At 45.8% G+C, this 17,479-nt stretch overlaps 1 protein-coding gene across 2 annotated transcripts in view; it reads left to right on the top strand.

Moving 5' to 3' along the window:
• PLEKHM1 (pleckstrin homology and RUN domain containing M1) overlaps positions 1 to 17,479 on the top strand; it is a 44,235-nt gene that overhangs the window by 4,235 nt on the left and 22,521 nt on the right. Inside the window, exons 2-5 of one of the 2 annotated variants that reach the window (XM_058561248.1) lie at positions 2,249 to 2,337; positions 4,331 to 4,578; positions 6,498 to 7,124; positions 14,588 to 14,993. In XM_058561248.1, coding sequence (XP_058417231.1) covers positions 2,290 to 2,337; positions 4,331 to 4,578; positions 6,498 to 7,124; positions 14,588 to 14,993 — 1,329 coding nt within the window. In that variant the 5' untranslated portion in view covers positions 2,249 to 2,289. The other variant, XM_058561249.1, reaches the window with a different exon arrangement.

The following is a 17,479-nucleotide window of genomic DNA, read 5'->3' as shown; positions in this document are numbered from 1 at the left end:
TTTGTTTTAGGCCATAGTCATTGTCTATTGTCTGGCCATGCTCTGACCTCTCAGCATCAGTTTACTTTGGTTTTTTAGCAGACCATTACTTGGCACCCACTTACTAATAACCAACCCTCCCTCCCTCCAATGAACACTCTATTATTTTCAGTTAGTTAGTTACTGAGGCCTTAATGGACCCAGGCTGTTGTTCAGATTGTTGAGGTAGGAGCCCTTCCCTGCCTGGGCCTGGCCTTGTGGCTGGCCGAGGGAGGGGCAGTTTTGGAACTTCAGGCTCCGTCTAGAAGGGCAGACCTGAGGGGAGGCCTTAGGCTGCTGGAATTGCTGAAAGGGATTAGAGCCCAGGGTCATGCAGCCAAAGAACATGCACATGGCCTGCTGGGCTGCGCAAGGAAGCCTCGAAGGAACCCAGCCCCCATGATTAGGTATGTTTCCAGGAGAGACTGACCACAGCATACACCCCTTTTCCTGTCGCCCTGGTAGCCACGGTGTGGAGCTGGTCTCCAGAGGAGGGCCCTGAGAATCCCGGATGGGTGAGAGAGCGGGGAACGTGGCGAAGGGTGAGGCTGTCAGGCAGGGGCTGCGGCCAGGGGACAGTGCTCTTCCTGGCAGTCTGTCACACCCTGACCAGAGCTGGCTCTGCAGGGCCATCCTCCGCACACACCTTCCTCCCTCTGCATGTCCTTACTGAAGGAGTTTGGCTCTGCTCCTTCTACCCTCTGCCGCCTCCGGAGACCAGGGATGAATCAGAGCATCTTCCACCATTCAGGCCCACCCTGCTTCTCTCATTTCCAAACCTCACGCTCCACTGTTCTCCTGTAAACCAGACTGACCTTAATGCTCCCTTGCGCCCTCTCGCCTGGGCCCACAGCTGGAGTCCTCCTCCTAGTCCCCTCCCCACCCCCTCTCCCCCGACGCCTTAGGCCTGGCTCACACCCACCTCTTCTGGAAGGGAGGTGAGTGCACTCATTCAGGAGTCTGGGGGTTTCCCTTGAGCTGGGGTTGGCTTCGTCCTGGCGGCAGGTGGTGGAGTCAGTCACTTGTTACCTCTGGGCTCTTGGGAAGTTCCTTGACCTGGGTCAGCTTCTATTTCTTATCTGTTAGGTTGAGATAAAACAGCACTCCTAGGGTGGTTATGAGGGGTGAATGAGGCCATATGTGTAAAGGGTACAAAGCCCGTTTAGCATGCCTTGGTTTTATTAACTTCTTTGAGCCATAAGTTTTTGAGAGCAGAGACAGCAATAACCTTTTTTTTTGTGTCCCCTCATGCTCAGCTGTGTGGTCACTAGAGGTTTGTCTAGATGTGAATGTGCCTGCCCAGTCCCAGTCTGTCCAAGTTACTGGGCTGTGGCCAGGCCAGCCAGCAGCCCCCCTCAAGCTCTGGCTGAGGCCCCAACCGACCCCCACTCCCTCCTCACCCTCAGCCCTCCCCTGCCCCTAAAAAAAAAAACAGCTTCCCTGAGGGCTTTCCATGTGTACTGACTTCAACTACATGTGCATACTCATTTAGACAGTGGCATTCTTTGTCTTATAGATACCATTTATCCTTGGGACATATCAGGCCCTGTGCTAGGTGTTCTCCACATTCGTAACCTCCATTTAAGAGGCCTGGTACTGTGCCCCAGCGTGCCTAGCTGGTTAGTGGCAAATTGAGATTAGAACCCATGTTGTTCCCCTTTAGACATGTCCCTATGCTGCTCAGGCTAGACCCTCGCAGCCCGGAGGAGAAGCAGATACGCAGCCAGAGACCCTCCTTTCTGAAGCTGTTTCAGTATCCTTTCCATCACTGAGGGGCAGACACTGGACAGGGACAGGAGTGGGGGCAGTTGCAGGGCCCAGGCCCTGCGTGTGAACTGTGAGCCCCTGCTTCCTGGTTCCTGTGGGTTCCTGGCACCTTCCACTGCAGCGCCCCCTTGCACCCTCAGCTCTGTGCCTAAACAAGCCTTTCATTCCCTGCTTTTTGTGGCAGCGTTTGGTGTGGAGGAAAGAGCCTTTCCACCCACCCCTTGGGGCAGACCCCCCCCCACGGCACACAGGGCTCCTCAGCTCCCAAGATCCCAGCCCTCAGACTTTTTTCCTTCCTTGTTTCCTTCCTTAAAATCCACTCTTGGTTTTTACTTTTGTATTCAAGGTCCTTTTGGTTGCACTTTGAATAGAATGTGCTGACTTGCTGCCTACTGGGGGGCAGGGATTGACTGAGGGTGGTGAGTTCAGAGCTTGTTCATCTGACTGCCATCTGTTTCTGCAGGTGTCATGTGATTCTCTGCAGGAGCTGCTGCATGAGTGGAAATGCTCTCAGTGGTGGAGAATGGACTGGACCCCCGGGCTGCCATCCCGGTAGGCGGCTAGGGAGGATCAAGGGTGGGGAAGAGGGGCACAGGACAGCCATTTCATCAGTTTTTCTCACTTTAAAATGAATGAGCACTGCCCAGAAAGAGAGGCCTCAGGTTGAGAAAAAGTTATAGCAGAAGCAGGCTCTGAGAAGATCATCTTATTGATGATAAAATGAGAATTTACAAAGAACAATGGGGATTTAATATAGGTTACCTGAAGACCAAGGATTTCTCCAAAGAAGATGTACAAATGACCAATAAGTACATGAAAAGATGCTCAACATCATTAGACATTAGATAAATGCAAATCAAAACCACAGTGAGATACTTCTTCACACCCACTAGGATGACTGTAATCAAAATGGCAGACAAACTAAGTGTTGGTGGGATTGTGGAGAAATTGGAACCCTCATACATTGCTGGTGGGAATGTAAAATGGTACAGCCATTGTGGAAAACAGTTTGATAGTTCCATAAAAAGTTAAACATAGAGTTACATATGACCCAGCAATTCCATTACTAGGTGTATACCCAAAAGAATTGAAAACATATATCTACACAAAAACTTGTGCATGAATGTTCATAGCAACATTGTTGCAAAAAAGTAGGAACAACCCAAGTGTCTATTAATCGACGAATGGATAAATAAAATGTGGTATATCCATGCAGTGGAATATTATTTGGCAATAAAAAGGAATGAAGTACTGACAACATGCTGCAACGTAGACGAACCTTGAAAATATGCTAAGAAGCCAGACACAAAAGGCTGCATATTATATGATTTCATTTGCTTGAAGTGTCCAGAATAGGCAAATCCATAGTGACAGAAAGTAGATTAGTGGTTGCCAGGGGTTGAGGGAGAGGGGAATAGGAAGTGACTGCTAATGGGTACAGTGTTTATTTTTGGGGCAATCAAAATGTTCTAAAATTAGGTAGTGGGGATGGTTGCACAATTCTGTGAATATACTAAAAACCATTGAACTGTGTACTTTAAATGAGGAAATTTTATGCTATGTAAATTATGTCTCGTTAAAGCTGTTATAAAAAAAGAACATTTAACTTTTCAAAGAACATTAACAGCTTTGGCTAAAATAAAAATAAAATGGTAAAATATTTATCTGTGACCACCTAACAATTCAAACCAGTTTTTCTGCAATCCCTTCTAGTCCTTTTCCAAACACTTAGGTAATTTTGACGTACTTACGTTATGGTAGAACCATCTTTACTCCAAAGTTCCAAAGAACTTTATGTGTATTTTATCATTTATTCATTTAACAAACATTTATTGAGGACTTATATCCAGGACAAGTGTTGAAGACATGAGAATGAATAAAAAACTAGTCTTGTCCTCAAAGAGTAATCCCGCCTGCACTATAGGTCAGGAAGTATTATTCCCATTTAACAGATGAGGAAATTGAGGCTCAGAGAGGTTAAGTGAAATGTCTGAGGTGACCCCGCTGGTGACTGACAGAGCTGAGACTGAACCTAGGCCTCTGACTGCCAGGTCTAGGATCCTTCTTAATGTAGACCATGCTCCTGTTTTCAGGGTGGTTCTATTGTTCTAAAGCAGCGCTTTTTTCTTCTTAGCTTATTGACTCTGTGGAATCTTGGTCATGTAAATGAGGTAGAAAGCCTCGCCCCTGTCCAAGATGGATTACTCAAGCTCCTATAGCTGTAACTATGATAGAGCCAATATTTAAACACAGATTTATATGCTATCAGTTCACTGAAGTTCGTTTTAGAAAACTACAACAAAAAAATACACAAATATCTTTGCAAAAAAATAACAGTATCTGTGGGTGCTGTAAGTATGTGATTTTCCTTTTCTTCTCTATGCTTTATTTTCTATAATTAGCATGTGCTAGTTTTGCTGTATAGATACATACATAGGTGTGTGCACACGTGTGGGTGCACATGGGTTTGGCGACAGGCAGAGGTACATTCCGGGGGTCACCATGTGATCGTCTACAGGCTTGTGTTGTGTCTGGCACTGTCTAGGTCATCAAGAGGAAGCTAGTGGGGTCCGTGAAGGCGTTGCAGAAGCAGTACGTGTCCTCAGACACAGTGGTCACTAGCGAAGACGGAGATGCCAACACCATGTGCAGCGCGCTGGAGGCTGTATTCATCCACGGCCTCCACGCCAAGCACATCCGAGCTGAGGCGGGAGGGAAGAGGAAGAAGAGTGCCCACCAGAAGCCTCTGCCGCAGCCTGTCTTCTGGCCCCTCCTGAAAGCTGTCACCCACAAGTGAGATCAGCTGGGGAGGTTCCGCTTTGGGGAGGAGCTTCAGAGTGTGGGACACTGGGCTCTCCTCTCCGGCTGTGCGGGAAAGCAAGAGACGCTCTAGGTTCTACAGTAGAGATGGGTGAGATAGACCAAGCTGGCTGGAGCCCCTCAGCCCTCAGGTAATAGCCTGGGGCTGCCTCGAGCCCCTGGCCTGGTGGCCTTTAGTGGGAGCTGCCTTTTTACCACACTTGGCAGGGTTAGGTAGTTGCAACAGACGTTGTGTGGCCTGCAAAGCCTTAAGAATTTACTGTCTGGCTTTTTACAGAAGTTTGCTGACCCTGCCTTAGAATGTTTGAACATCTGTGCGCTAAATGTTATACTTATAAGCAGGTATTTTTTTTAAAGAGTGGAATCCAGCAGAGCCTCTGAATGTGCACCTGAGACCCTTGTCTTTGTGGCCCTGCCCCTACCTGCCTGGGCTTTGGAGCAAGTAGCTGGCACTGTGCCTCTAAGGGTGACTAAATGCCACCTTCAGCAAAAGGGGCCTTGTCAGTCTCTAATCTTCCTTTCCGTGCCTACTGCCACTGCCCTATCTCAGGTTCTTACCTCACTCCTGGGTGACAATGACTTTCTTTTTTTTTATTTTATTTATTTATTTTTTTTCCCCCCAAAGCCCCAGTAGATAGTTGTATGTCATAGCTGCACATCCTTCTAGTTGCTGTATGTGGGACGCGGCCTCAGCATGGCAGGAGAAGCGGTGCGTCGGTGCGCGCCCGGGATCCGAACCCGGGCCGCCAGCAGCGGAGCGCGCGCACTTAACCGCTAAGCCATGGGGCCGGCCCAAACAATGACTTTCTAATTGTCCCCCTTATCTCATTCTGTCTTTCCTTAGGTCAGTCAGCCAGTCAACATTTACCGAGCTTAAGCTAACCGAAGCTCAGTCACTGAGTCCTGTAGAGTGTGGTCTGCACTCCCGTAGAGGAGATGTGCAAGGGGACTGTGGTGGCTCAGAGGAGGGGCATTTACATCAGACCAAGGCGTTTGGGAACTGAGTTTGGTACATGTGGGATATCTGATCTTATTCAGAGCAGCCCACCCTGAAGTCTGCATAGCTGTGGTCAGGTTTTTCCTGTGCAAAAACCTGAAGCCTCTGGCTCCCAACGCCAGCCCAGAGTCTGATTCACTAGGTTGGGGCCCCGGAATCTGTATCCTGACCAAGATCCCCTGGTGGTTCTGATGCACAGCCGGGGTGGGGACTGTTGCCCTACTTTGCCTCACTAGTTTGGTACTCAAGACCCTGCATTACCTGGCTTTGCAGCCAAATCACCCGTTCTTCCTCCCCGTGTTGTAGTTGGAGTCTCTCCACTCCTGTTACGGGTCTCTTGCTTTCCTACCCTTTATACCTTTTTTCTGTCAGTCCCTTGTGCCTAGAAGGTTCTCCTTCCATCTTTGCCTCTTGAAATCCCTCAAGGCCATGCTCAGATACTGCCCTTTCTATGGCGTTTTTCTTACTCCAGTCTGGAAATGACTGCCCAGCACCCTACCCCAGCTCTACTAACAACAGGGCTCACCTCAGTGTGCTCTTGAAAGGCAGTTACCTGGACAGAGGGCAGGGACCATGTCTTTACCTTGGGTCTTCACAGCTCTAAGGACTTGCACTTAGGGGCTCAGCAGACATGTCTTAGATGAGCGGATGATGTCAGGGGCCCAAGGGGTAGTTGTAACAAAAATGGCAATTATCCTTCATGACACCAACCTCAAAAAGTTGTGGGTTATAGCTTAATATTTCTAAATTCTCCTTAGATCACCATTATCCAAGAATTTTTCAGGCCTATGTATATTTGCAGTTGGTGTTATTGGCTCTTGCTAACCAGTGAATAAAACATCATCACAGTGATTTGAAGTCATTTTTTGAAACTGTCTGTTCTCCGCCTTCTCAGACACATCATCTCGGAACTGGAGCACCTGCTCTTTGTCAGCACGGATGTGGGCCGCTGCCGGGCCTGGCTGCGGCTGGCCCTCAACGACGGCCTGATGGAGTGCTACCTGAAGCTGCTCCTCCAAGAGCAGGCCCGACTCCGCGAGTACTATCAGCCCACAGCTCTGCTTCGAGACGCCGAGGAGGGCGAGTTCCTCCTCAGCTTCCTGCAGGGACTCACATCCTTATCCTTCGAACTCTCCTACAAGTCCGCCATCCTAAATGAGTGGACGCTCACCCCACTGGCCCTCTCTGGGCTGTGCCCACTCTCTGAGCTCGACCCTCTCACTACCTCTGGCACAGAACTACAGCGGAAGGAGTCTCTGGATTCAATTTCCCATTCCTCAGGCTCGGAGGACATCGAAGTCCAGCACTCGGGCCATAAGATCCGCCGGAACGGGAAGCTCACTGCCTCCTCCCTCAGCCTGGACACGGCCAGTTTGTCCCAGCTCTCTTGCAGCCTGAACTCGGATAGCTGTCTGCTCCAAGAGAATGGCTCCAAGAGTCCAGACCATTCTGAAGAGCCCATGTCCTTCGACTCAGACCCAGGAACAGCAAATGTGGATGATTCAGACCCATCTCTGCAAGAGTGAGTACCCCTCCCCCACTCCTTCTCTTCTCTCTTCTTCCTTCCTTCTTCTTCTCTTCCTCTTTCCCTCCCTCCCCTCCCTTCCTTCCTACAGCATGTGATTGCCTGTCACTCTGCACTGAACTCTATTGGGGCATAAAGACAAAGGGGACATCATCCCTCTTCCTCAGGGGCTGGAGGTGCTGGGAGCTGTAACGGGAGGCAAAAGAGGGGCAGTGAGGAGAATGGGTTTAGACAGCGCTCAGAAACGGTTCAAGCGCCAGCTCTCTCCTTGGTGGCCTTTGACAAGTTATTTGATCTCTCTAAGACTCAGTGTAAAATGTTATTGTCTTCTTCATCTAGAGAGAAGGAAATAGTTCAGAGCCATATTTACAACTTACAAAAAATAAAATGAAGCATAATGCACAAAGGTGATCTTTTGTAACCTCACGGAAGACCTCCTGGAGGACACAAAACCTGAATGATGCCTGGAGTGGGGTAGGCAAATGTGGACAAGCAAGTGTGTGGAGGAGGAGTACATGGAGTGACAGACTTGACTAGAGAAGGGAGCCTGGGCAGAGCCTTCTTCATTCAGGCTTTTTACTAATTTTTGAATAGATAATCTATTTTTATGGTTAAAAAAAACCTTAAGTGTATACAGTGAAAAGTCTTTTCCACCTTGTAACTGTAATTATTAAGTTCTTGCTTACTCTTTGCATATTTCTAAATGCATCTATAACAAATATGAATATAAACATTTTAAAAATGTCCTTCTTATTTCTTATTCTCCCACCTCTTTCCACAAAAGCTAGGATAAATACACTATTCTACACCTTGTTTTGGAGAAGATCTTTTCATATCACAGTTTCTTCATTTTTTTCTCTAGTGCATATTTTTTCATTGTATGAATGTACCTTAGTTTGTTGAATCAGCCTGTATTCAGTGGACATTGGAGTTCATTGTTTCTATAAATAACCTGGTAGATGTGGTCTTCTAGTTCTGTGCAAGTATCTCTGATCAGTCAATTCCCAGGAGCGAAGTTCCTGAGCCGAAGGATAAGTTAATTTATAATTTTCACAGATATTGCCTGTTTACACTCCATCAGGAATGTGCCTGTGTCTCCTCAGCCTTGTGAACAGAGGGTATCATCAAACTTGTGGATATTTGCTCATTTAATAGGTAAAAAACGATAGCCTTTATTAAGCCCCTCCTTCAGTCAGACCCACATTCCGTCAGCCTGCGTTTAGGATCTTTTCCATTCCTGCTGTTCCCCGCCCCCTCCACCTTGGTTCAGGTCTTTACAGGGTTCCCATCTGGTGTGGGGATAACACCGGGATTGGGTATAATGGACTGGGCTTGGAGCAGATCTGGTTTCAACCCATTCTACCGTTTACAAGTCCAGTGATGTCAGGCAAATTGCTGACTCTTTTCGAGGTTCTATTTCTTCATCTTTAAAATGGAGATTTCCTCATAGGGCTGTTGGAGAATCAAATCAGGTGCCTGTTAGTGAGTTGCACGCATAAGAATGTCTGGTAGGCTCCAGAAACGGCTCCTGAGCACTGAGCACGTTAGACAGAATTTTCAAAGGTCACTCAGAAGGATTTAGATATAACATGTTGGGAAGAAGCAGTCCCCACACCAGAGATGGCTGGGCTGTGGCGTGACTTAGGCTCATTCCCCTGAGTCCCTTGTTGTCTCCCCCTCCTCCCCCAGAGCAGCCAGCCTTCTCTCTGTCATGTGTCCTGCCTTTATATTTCATGAGTCTTATGATTGGAAAATTCCAGCCTAAGGTCGTTGAATCAGTGACCATCCACCCTGTGTGGGAAGTGTTGTCCTGGGTTTTCCTTGGGAACTCAGGGAAGAGGGTGGGAATGTACAGACCAATACCGGACAGCGATGTGAGGAACCAGCGAGCACTAAAAGCGCGGATGCACAGACACACGTCTAGCACCATCATTCTTAGAACTGGGCTTGCGGTTAGTCTCCGAACCAGAGACCAGAATTTCGTGGAGTGTATGTTTTAAGGGGAAAGATTCTCACCAACACTTAAGATTTCATTGAGTTATTTTTATTATGTTACTTAAATTTTTATAACAAAATTTGGCATAAATACCTTGTGCTTTTAACTCTTATGCCTATAAAATCAAAACATCTACAAATTAAACATAAAAATTACAAAACACATAACATTCCAAATGAAATTTATTAATGTTTTGCGGAAACCAAATTGCAGTTTGTTTTGTGAATAGAGGATTGACAGCCCTGAATAGCTTCTTTGGTGTTTGTTGGGTCTGGATTATAATTATCACTGAGAAGCATGGGTACAGTCTCGTGGTTAAGAATGTGGACTCAGGAGCCAGACTGCCTGAGTCTTCCATTAACCAGCGTGGTGACCTCAGCAAGTTACTCTACCCTTGAAGTCCTCATCTGTGAGATGGAGGTGAGAATGCTTCAAAGGAATGCTGGGAAGATGGAATGAGTTGAGACATAAAGTGCTCAGAGCAGTGCCTGACACATGTGAGTGCTCAAAAGGTGGTGTTACTACTGGGTACCTGTGACATCAGTTCTGCTGCTCGTCTCTATGTACACTGCAATAAAACCTTGGTTAGTGATAATTGTCAGATGTCATTGTCATGAGGCCTTCCCTTGGGGAAATGATTCTTAGCATATGCAGCCCATCTCTGTACTTCCATTAGTGGCCCTTGACTGCCAAATAGTAGCAGGTACCACCAACACAATGGTCCGCATGTTCAGGAAGACCGTAGGCTCAGAATCACTTGGCAGGGGTACTTTATAAGGTGGCCATCCAGACTCTCCAGGACATGCTTTTTATTTATTTCACACAGACAAATGTGTGTACACATGTGTACACATGTATATAATACTTATACTTTTTTCAGATTGTTTTCTAAATGAAAGCATAAAGTTTTAAAATTTTAGAATAGGAAGTTTTTTAAAACACTGCCGTGAGACAGACAGAGGTGGAAGGACTGTAGCAGTTTCACTGTTTCATTTCTCCGTTGCATTTTCTTCAAAAATTTGGAAAATTTTCTTCCTTTTGCCTTTCCTTCAAAATCTCCTCTCTAGCACTCTTTTCCACTTGATGTCCATGTCTCTCCTATTCTCACTGGGTCCTGAAGACTAGTACTGCTTCTGTTGGAGCTCTGTGAACTTGGTTTCACCTTGACCTTGGTTTTTTTTTTTTTTTAATTTTTTGTTTATTGCAGTAACATTGGTTTATAACATTGTATAAATTTCAGGTGTACATCATTGTACTTCTATTTCTGCATAGATTACATCATGTTCACCACCAAAATACTAATTACAACCCATCACCACACACATGTACCGAATTATCCCTTTCACCCTCCTCCCTCCCCCCTTCCCCTCTGGTAACCACCAATCCAATCTCTGTCCCTATGTGTTTGTTTATTGTTGTTGTTATCTACTACTTAATGAAGGAAATCATACGGTATTTGACCTTCTCCCTCTGACTTATTTCACTTTGCATTATACCCTCAATGTCCATTTGACCTTGGTTTTGATTTGGCGGAAGCTCTAGTTGATCACACAAGCTTCTTGCTGTTTGGTGGCATTTCTTGGGCATTAAGTCATTCGCTTATTCTAACACCCAGTCTACTCTGTCATTAAAATCTTTCTTATAGATTAGGATTCATTTGTAATTGATAATCATTTTGGTAATGCTTGTGAGTATTTCCTTAATTCTCCTTTTCTTACATTTTCATATTTGTGTACATGGAAGCTAAGCAGTCTTATCAATGATTAAAAAACAGCTACAATAACAATTTGAGGTTAACATTTATTGAGTACATACTTTGTACTAGACACTCTACTAAGCATTTTGCCTATATTATCACATTTAGTCTTTGTCACAGTCATAAAAGGTGGGTGCTGATACCATGCCTATTTTACAGATAAGGGGATTAAATCCGTGAACTTTAGGAGGCTGTTGTGGGGTACCCAGCAGTGTGCTAACCAAGGCCAGGTGGACTCTGGAGCCCTGCTCTTAATCACTCACTACACCACTTCCCAGGGGCTCATGAGGAGCAGGGACCTCACAGGGGACATTTGTCAAAAATCTGCCTCCCGGGCCAGCCCCGTGGCTTAGTGGTTAAGTGCGCGCACTCCGCTGCTGGCGGCCTGGGTTTGGATCCCGGGTGCACACCGACGCACCGCTTCTCCGGCCATGCTGAGGCTGCGGCCCACGTACAGCAACTAGAAGGATGTGCAGCTATGACATACAACTGTCTGCTGGGGCTTTGGGGGAAAAAAATAAATAAATAAATAAAATTATGAATGGTACCTAATGAAAGAGATTCTGTGTGACATAATGCAAATACAGTAACATCAAAAAAAAAAAAAAAAAATCTGCCTCCCTACTTCACTTCAGAAGGTGGTTGGTCCCATTCTGTCACAATGGTTTGGACACATACAGTTGGTTAGCAAATGTCCCTTCCTTCTTTGTCTGTGGGAACTATCACTTTGTTTCCAGAACTCATCACTGCCTACTGCCTGCAAGTTGTACTCTTAGCTTTTCATCGGTCTGTTTTTATTTTATTTTTAATTTTTTTAAATTTTTTTCCCCCAAAGCCCCAGTAGACAGTTGTACGTCATAGTTGCACATCCTTCTAGTTGCTGTATGTGGGACGCGGCCTCAGGATGGCTGGAGAAGCAGTGCGTCGGTGCACGCCCGGGATCTGAACCCGGGTCACCAGTAGCGGAGTGCGCGCACTTAACCGCTAAGCCACGGGGGCTGGCCCACGTCGGTCTGTTTTTAGAGTGAGGCCTTCGAGCAAGAACAGCACCCACCTGCCTCCCCCCATAACTGTTCTACAAACACATTACATCTTTCTCTGATTAGTCAGCTGTTTGTTTATTGAGATACAATTCACATACCACAAAATTCACCATTTTAAAGTGTATAGTTCAGTGGGTTTTAGTATGTTCACAAGGTTGTGCAACATCACTGCTATCTGATTCAAGAATACTTTCATCACCCTGTAAGGAAAGCCCTTACCCATTAGCTATGGCTTCATCGATTCTGGACATTTAATATCAATGGAACCATACAATATGTGGCCTTTTGTGACTGGCTTCTTTCACTTAGTATGTTTTCAAAGTTCATCCATGGTATAGGATATATCATGGCTGAATAATATTGCATTGTGTGAATGTACCACAATTTGTTTATTCATCAGTTAATGGACATTTATTTTTTTCCCTACTTTTTGGCTATTGTGAATAATGTTGCTATGAACATTCATGTAAAGTTTTTGTATGGACACATGTTTTTAATTCTCTTGGGTATATACCCATGAGTAGAATTGCTGAGTCATATGATAACTCTGTTTAACTTTTTGAGGAATACCAAACTGTTTCCCACAGAGGCTGTACCATTTTGCATTCCCACCAGCAATGTATGAGGGTTCCAGTTTTTCCACATCTTTGCTAAAACTTGTTATTCTCTGTCTTTTTTTTGTAGCCATCCTAGTGGGTGTAAAGTAGTATCTCATTGGGGTTTTGATTTGTATTTCACTATTGTCTAATCATATTGAGCATCTTTTCATGACTTATTGGCCATTTGTATATCTTCTTTGGAGAAATGTCTTTTTAAATCCTTTGTGTATTTTAAAATTAGGTTGTCTTTTTATTATCGAGTTGTGAGAGCTCTATATATTCTGGATACTAGATCCTTATCAGATATATGATAATATTTGCATATAAGATATGCAAATATTTTTCCTGTTCTGTAGGTTGTCTTTTCACTTTCTTGATAGTATCCTTTTGAAGCACGAAAGTTTTTAATTTTGATAAAGTCCATTGCCTGCTTCAAAGATGTGAAGATTTACACCTGTTTCCTTCTAAGAGTTTTATACTTTTAGCTCTTACTTTTAGATCTTTGATCCATTTCGAGTTAATTTTTTATATGGTGCAAGATGGGGGTCCAACTTCATTCTTGTGCATGGGACAGTTCACTTATCCCAGCACCATTTGTTGAAAAGAATATTCTTTCCCCATTGCAATGTCTTGGTGCCCATGTTGAAAATCAATTGCCCATAAATGTACAGATTGGTCTCCTGTTGTTGACTAGAATATCTTGAAATGTTGTTCAGGGTTATATGGTGTAGATAGGAGCAGAGCTCAACCAGAAGACAATAGGTAAAAACTTGAGTTCTAAAATCCTCATTTCCGGGGCTGGCTTGATGGTGTAGTGGTAAAGTTTGCACACCCTGCTTCGGTGGCCCAGGGCTCGCAGGTTCCGATCCGAGGTGCAGACTTACACACCGCTCATCAAGCCATGCTGTGGCAGCATCCCACATACAAAATAGAGGAAGACTGGCACATGTTAGCTCAGGGCCAATCTTCCTCAGCAAAAAATAAATAAAGTAAAATCCTCATTTCCATAAGCCCACATGAAGGGGAGTTTGGTGTGTCTTCGGGACCCAGTCTAAGCCATTAGGGCAGATGTGTGCAGTCTCTTGGGCTCCAGACAGCTCTGTTGCCATGTGAACCTGCATTTGTCCGTGACATACTCCATGGAGTTCACAAGCAGAGGAGGAAACAGCAAACAGGTTTACTTCAGAAACAGACCTTGGGTTCTCAGAAGCCTCAGGAGAGGGAGGAGCAGCCACTAGCCAATGCACATTCCAGAAGGCCCAGAAGCATGCTTTGCTGCATTCTTGTGTGTGTGTGCACACAAAGGCAGGAACACTGGCTCCCTGTGGCCCCAGAAGCACCCCTGAGGGGCAGAAAGAGCCAATCCCATCCGGAGGAGTGAGCAGGAACACACCCCATGTATACTTGGATACACACTTGCACACCTGTGTGCACACTGATCTCCAGCAGCGGTTGCTGGGAACACGAGGCTTCTCTGACTTCATACCCAGTCCAGCTCTGAGGGGGGCCAGCCCTTGTCCCTCCCCAGCCCTGCTGCCCAGTGACTATTGTAGGAACAAAGTGGGTCCTCATTTCACCTCAGTCCACATCGCAGCGAGCAGGGTCTTGGGGCCTCAGCTGCTTGCGCTGTTGGGGAGCCCAGCTCTGAGACTGTTCACCGAGGCTCTGCCACAGACAGGTTGGAGAAATGATCACCCACACAACTGTTTGTTTGGCTGACAAACGCTCCAGACCCACAGTGAGCCTGTTCAGAAGGTAAAAGGCAGTCAGTTCCCATTCACATCAAGTCCTTCTTCTCTGTTTTGTGAGCTTTTCCACCTGAGATCCTGGGCTCCACAACTCACCTGCCCACACAGTCTGCCTAAGGCCCAGCGGGGGAGAAGCTTCAGTGAGGAGTGTCAGCGGAGGAAGGCTGTGTGTGAGCGGGGAGTGCGTGGATGAGGAAGAGAGTGTGGCTGGTTTTGTTCTTTAAATTGCAAAACAGCATTTTTCCATTCTTAACCAGTAGCCTTGGGCATTCTAGCTGACAACTCGTCACACACGTTTCTTTGTTTAAATACTTCTAGGGTGTTGTCGGAATTCAGCAAAGCCCAGGTCAACTCTGTGCCAACCAACGGACTGAGCCGGGACACGGAGATTCCCACGCTGCAGGCCTCGCTTTCCCTCCGCTGCCTCGACACCAGCCCTCACCTGCACTTTGATGTGCCTGCAGAGCCCCTCCCTGCCCAGGCATCCTCGGGGACTCGAGGTGGTGGCCACAAGCAGGAGCTGCTTTCCCAGGCACCTGGCACCCTGGGCTTGCAGCAGCTGGGCACTGCCCATGTTGTCCCTTCGGGGAGCACTTCAGGCCAGCAGCCTTCTAGTCCTGTGAGAGAGACGACCAGAGCAGCTGGCCGAGTGAGTGGCCAGCAGAAGCCCCCGGGGGATGACGGAGCTGGACTGAGCCTTGTGGTTTCCTCACCCACCAGTCCGGTGAGTGGTACAAATTGTCTGGGGGGAGGTCTTGGTGAAATGTCTCAGAGCTGGTGCGAGATTTCCCCAGCTAGTGACCCCAAGTGGTCTCTGCCTTGTCCCCGTCAGCCCCCTCTCCCTGCATGACGTTAGTATTAATAGCATCGTGATGATGGAGCTGATGTTTCTGGTGTGTGAGTAGTGGTTAGGAGCCAGGCACTGTGCCCATCACTGCCCGCGCATCTCCTGTCGTCTTCACGTCCACCCTGTGGAGAAAGTAATTCTCATCTGACCGCATACTCTCTGCTCTTAACCACTGCCACTTACCAGCTTAAGGCCTTGGGCAGGGCACTTCGCCTCACTGAGCTTTGGTTTCCTCCTCAGTACTTGTTAGTATTAAATTACTAGTTTTACAAAGTATCAGGTTTTGAAAATACTCATTTTGCAATGTGAACTGGATTTAGAACTGCGCTATCCAATATGGCAGCTAATAGCCACATGTGGCTATTGAGTGCTTAAAATCTGGTTAGTCCAAATTGAGATAAGCTATATTAAATAAACACTGACGGGGGCCGACCTGGTGGCATAGCGGTTAAGTGCGCACGCTCCACTTCGGCAACCCAGGGTTCGCAGGTTCGGATCCTGGGCACAAACCTATGCACTGCTCATCGAGCCATGCTGTGGCAGGCGTCCCACGTATAAAGTAGAGGAAGATGGGCACAGATGTTAGCCCAGGGCCAATCTTCCTCAGCAAAAAGAGGAGGAGTGGCAATAGATGTTAGCGCAGGGCTGATCTTCCTCACCAAAAAAAATAAAGTAAAATAAATAAACACTGGGTTTTGAAGGCTTAGTATGAAAAAAAAGTAAAATCTCATTAATAATTTTTTATTGATTGCATGTTAAAATGAAAATATTTTAGATATATTGGGTTAAATAAAATATTCAAATTAATTTTACGTTTCTGTTTACATTTTTTAAATGTGGCTACTGGAACATTTTAAATGACATGTGGCTCGTGTTGTATTTCTGTTGGACAGTGCTGTTCTAGAATAAGCTAATCCAGTTTGTTGATAACCCGAGAGAAGCCAGCCCTGGGAATGTCCTAGAGAGAGCCATGGGTGGAGAGGCTTGAGAACTGTTGGCCTGGAGAAGCAGCAGTCAAAGCTGTGAACCCAAGCTCTTGTGCTGTTTCACGTTTGCTCTTGTGTCATGAAAAGCAGGGGTAGGAATTTGTATGCACGTGTGTTTATCCCAGAGTTTATCCCAGCTGCGGTCTGGGGCTTATATTGGGATCCAGTCTTGCTTTTTCAGCTCCATCTATGCATGCTTCTCCTTTGGCCTGTAGCTTTCAGATCCTATAACTCAGGATGAGGCCAGGGCCATGAAATAGACTAGAAGAGACACATACATCCTCTTTTTTATTTATTTTTTTTGTTGTGAGGAAGATCAGCCCTGAGCTAACATCCATGCTAATCCTCCTCTTTTTGCTGAGGAAGACCGGCTCTGAGCTAACATCTATTGCCAATCCTCCTCCTTTTTTTTCCCCCCAAAGCCCCAGTAGATAGTTGTACGTCATAGTTGCACGTCCTTCTAGTTGCTGTATGTGGGACACGGCCTCAGCATGGCCGGAGAAGCGGTGCCTCGGTGCGCGCCCGGGATCCGAACCCAGGCCGCCAGTAGCGGAGTGCGTGCACTTAACCACTAAGCCACAGGGCCAGCCCTACACCCTCTTTTTTTAACAGCTTTATTGAGCTATAATTCACATACCATACAATTCACCTAATTAAAGTATATAATTCAATTTTTTTTTATAGTAACAGGGTTGTGCAACCATCACCACAATCTAATTTTAAAACATTTTCATCCTCCTTAAAAGAAACCCCTTACCCGTTAGCAGTCAGTCCCCATCCCTCTCTCCTCCTCCTACCTTTCTCCCCTCAACCCCTGGCAACCACTAACCTACTTTGTCGATAGATTTGTTATTTTGAACATTTCACATAAATGGAATCGTATGATATGTAACCTTTTGTGACTGGCTTCTTTCAATTAACATAATGCTTTTAAGATTCATCCATGTTGGAGCATGAATCTGACCTTCATTCCTTTTTATTGCTGAGTAATATTCCTTTGTAGATTCTATGTATCTACTTTTTGGCTATTATGAATAATGCTGCTATGAATATTCATATACAAGTTTTTGTGTGGATATATGTTTTTAATTCTCTTGGATGCATTCTTAGGAGTAGAATTTTTAGATCATATCATAACTATATTTACCCTTTTGAAGAACTGCCAAACTGTTTTCCAAAGCAGCTGCCCCATTTTATATTCCTACCAGTGGTGTATTCCCCTATATCCTTACCAATACTTCTTATTGTCTTTTTTAAAATTATTATTGTTATTGCTATCCTAGTGGGTGAGAAGTGGTATCTCATTATGGTTTTGATTTGCATTTCCTTGATGGCTAATGATGTTGAGCATCTTTTCACGTGCTTATTGGAGATTTG

The sequence above is a fragment of the Diceros bicornis genome, chromosome 18 (genome assembly GCF_020826845.1).
Source record: "Diceros bicornis minor isolate mBicDic1 chromosome 18, mDicBic1.mat.cur, whole genome shotgun sequence".
Taxonomy (NCBI): domain Eukaryota; kingdom Metazoa; phylum Chordata; class Mammalia; order Perissodactyla; family Rhinocerotidae; genus Diceros; species Diceros bicornis.
The sequence above is the reverse complement of the archived record's forward strand: the minus strand, read 5'-3'. Positions and strand labels throughout refer to the sequence as shown.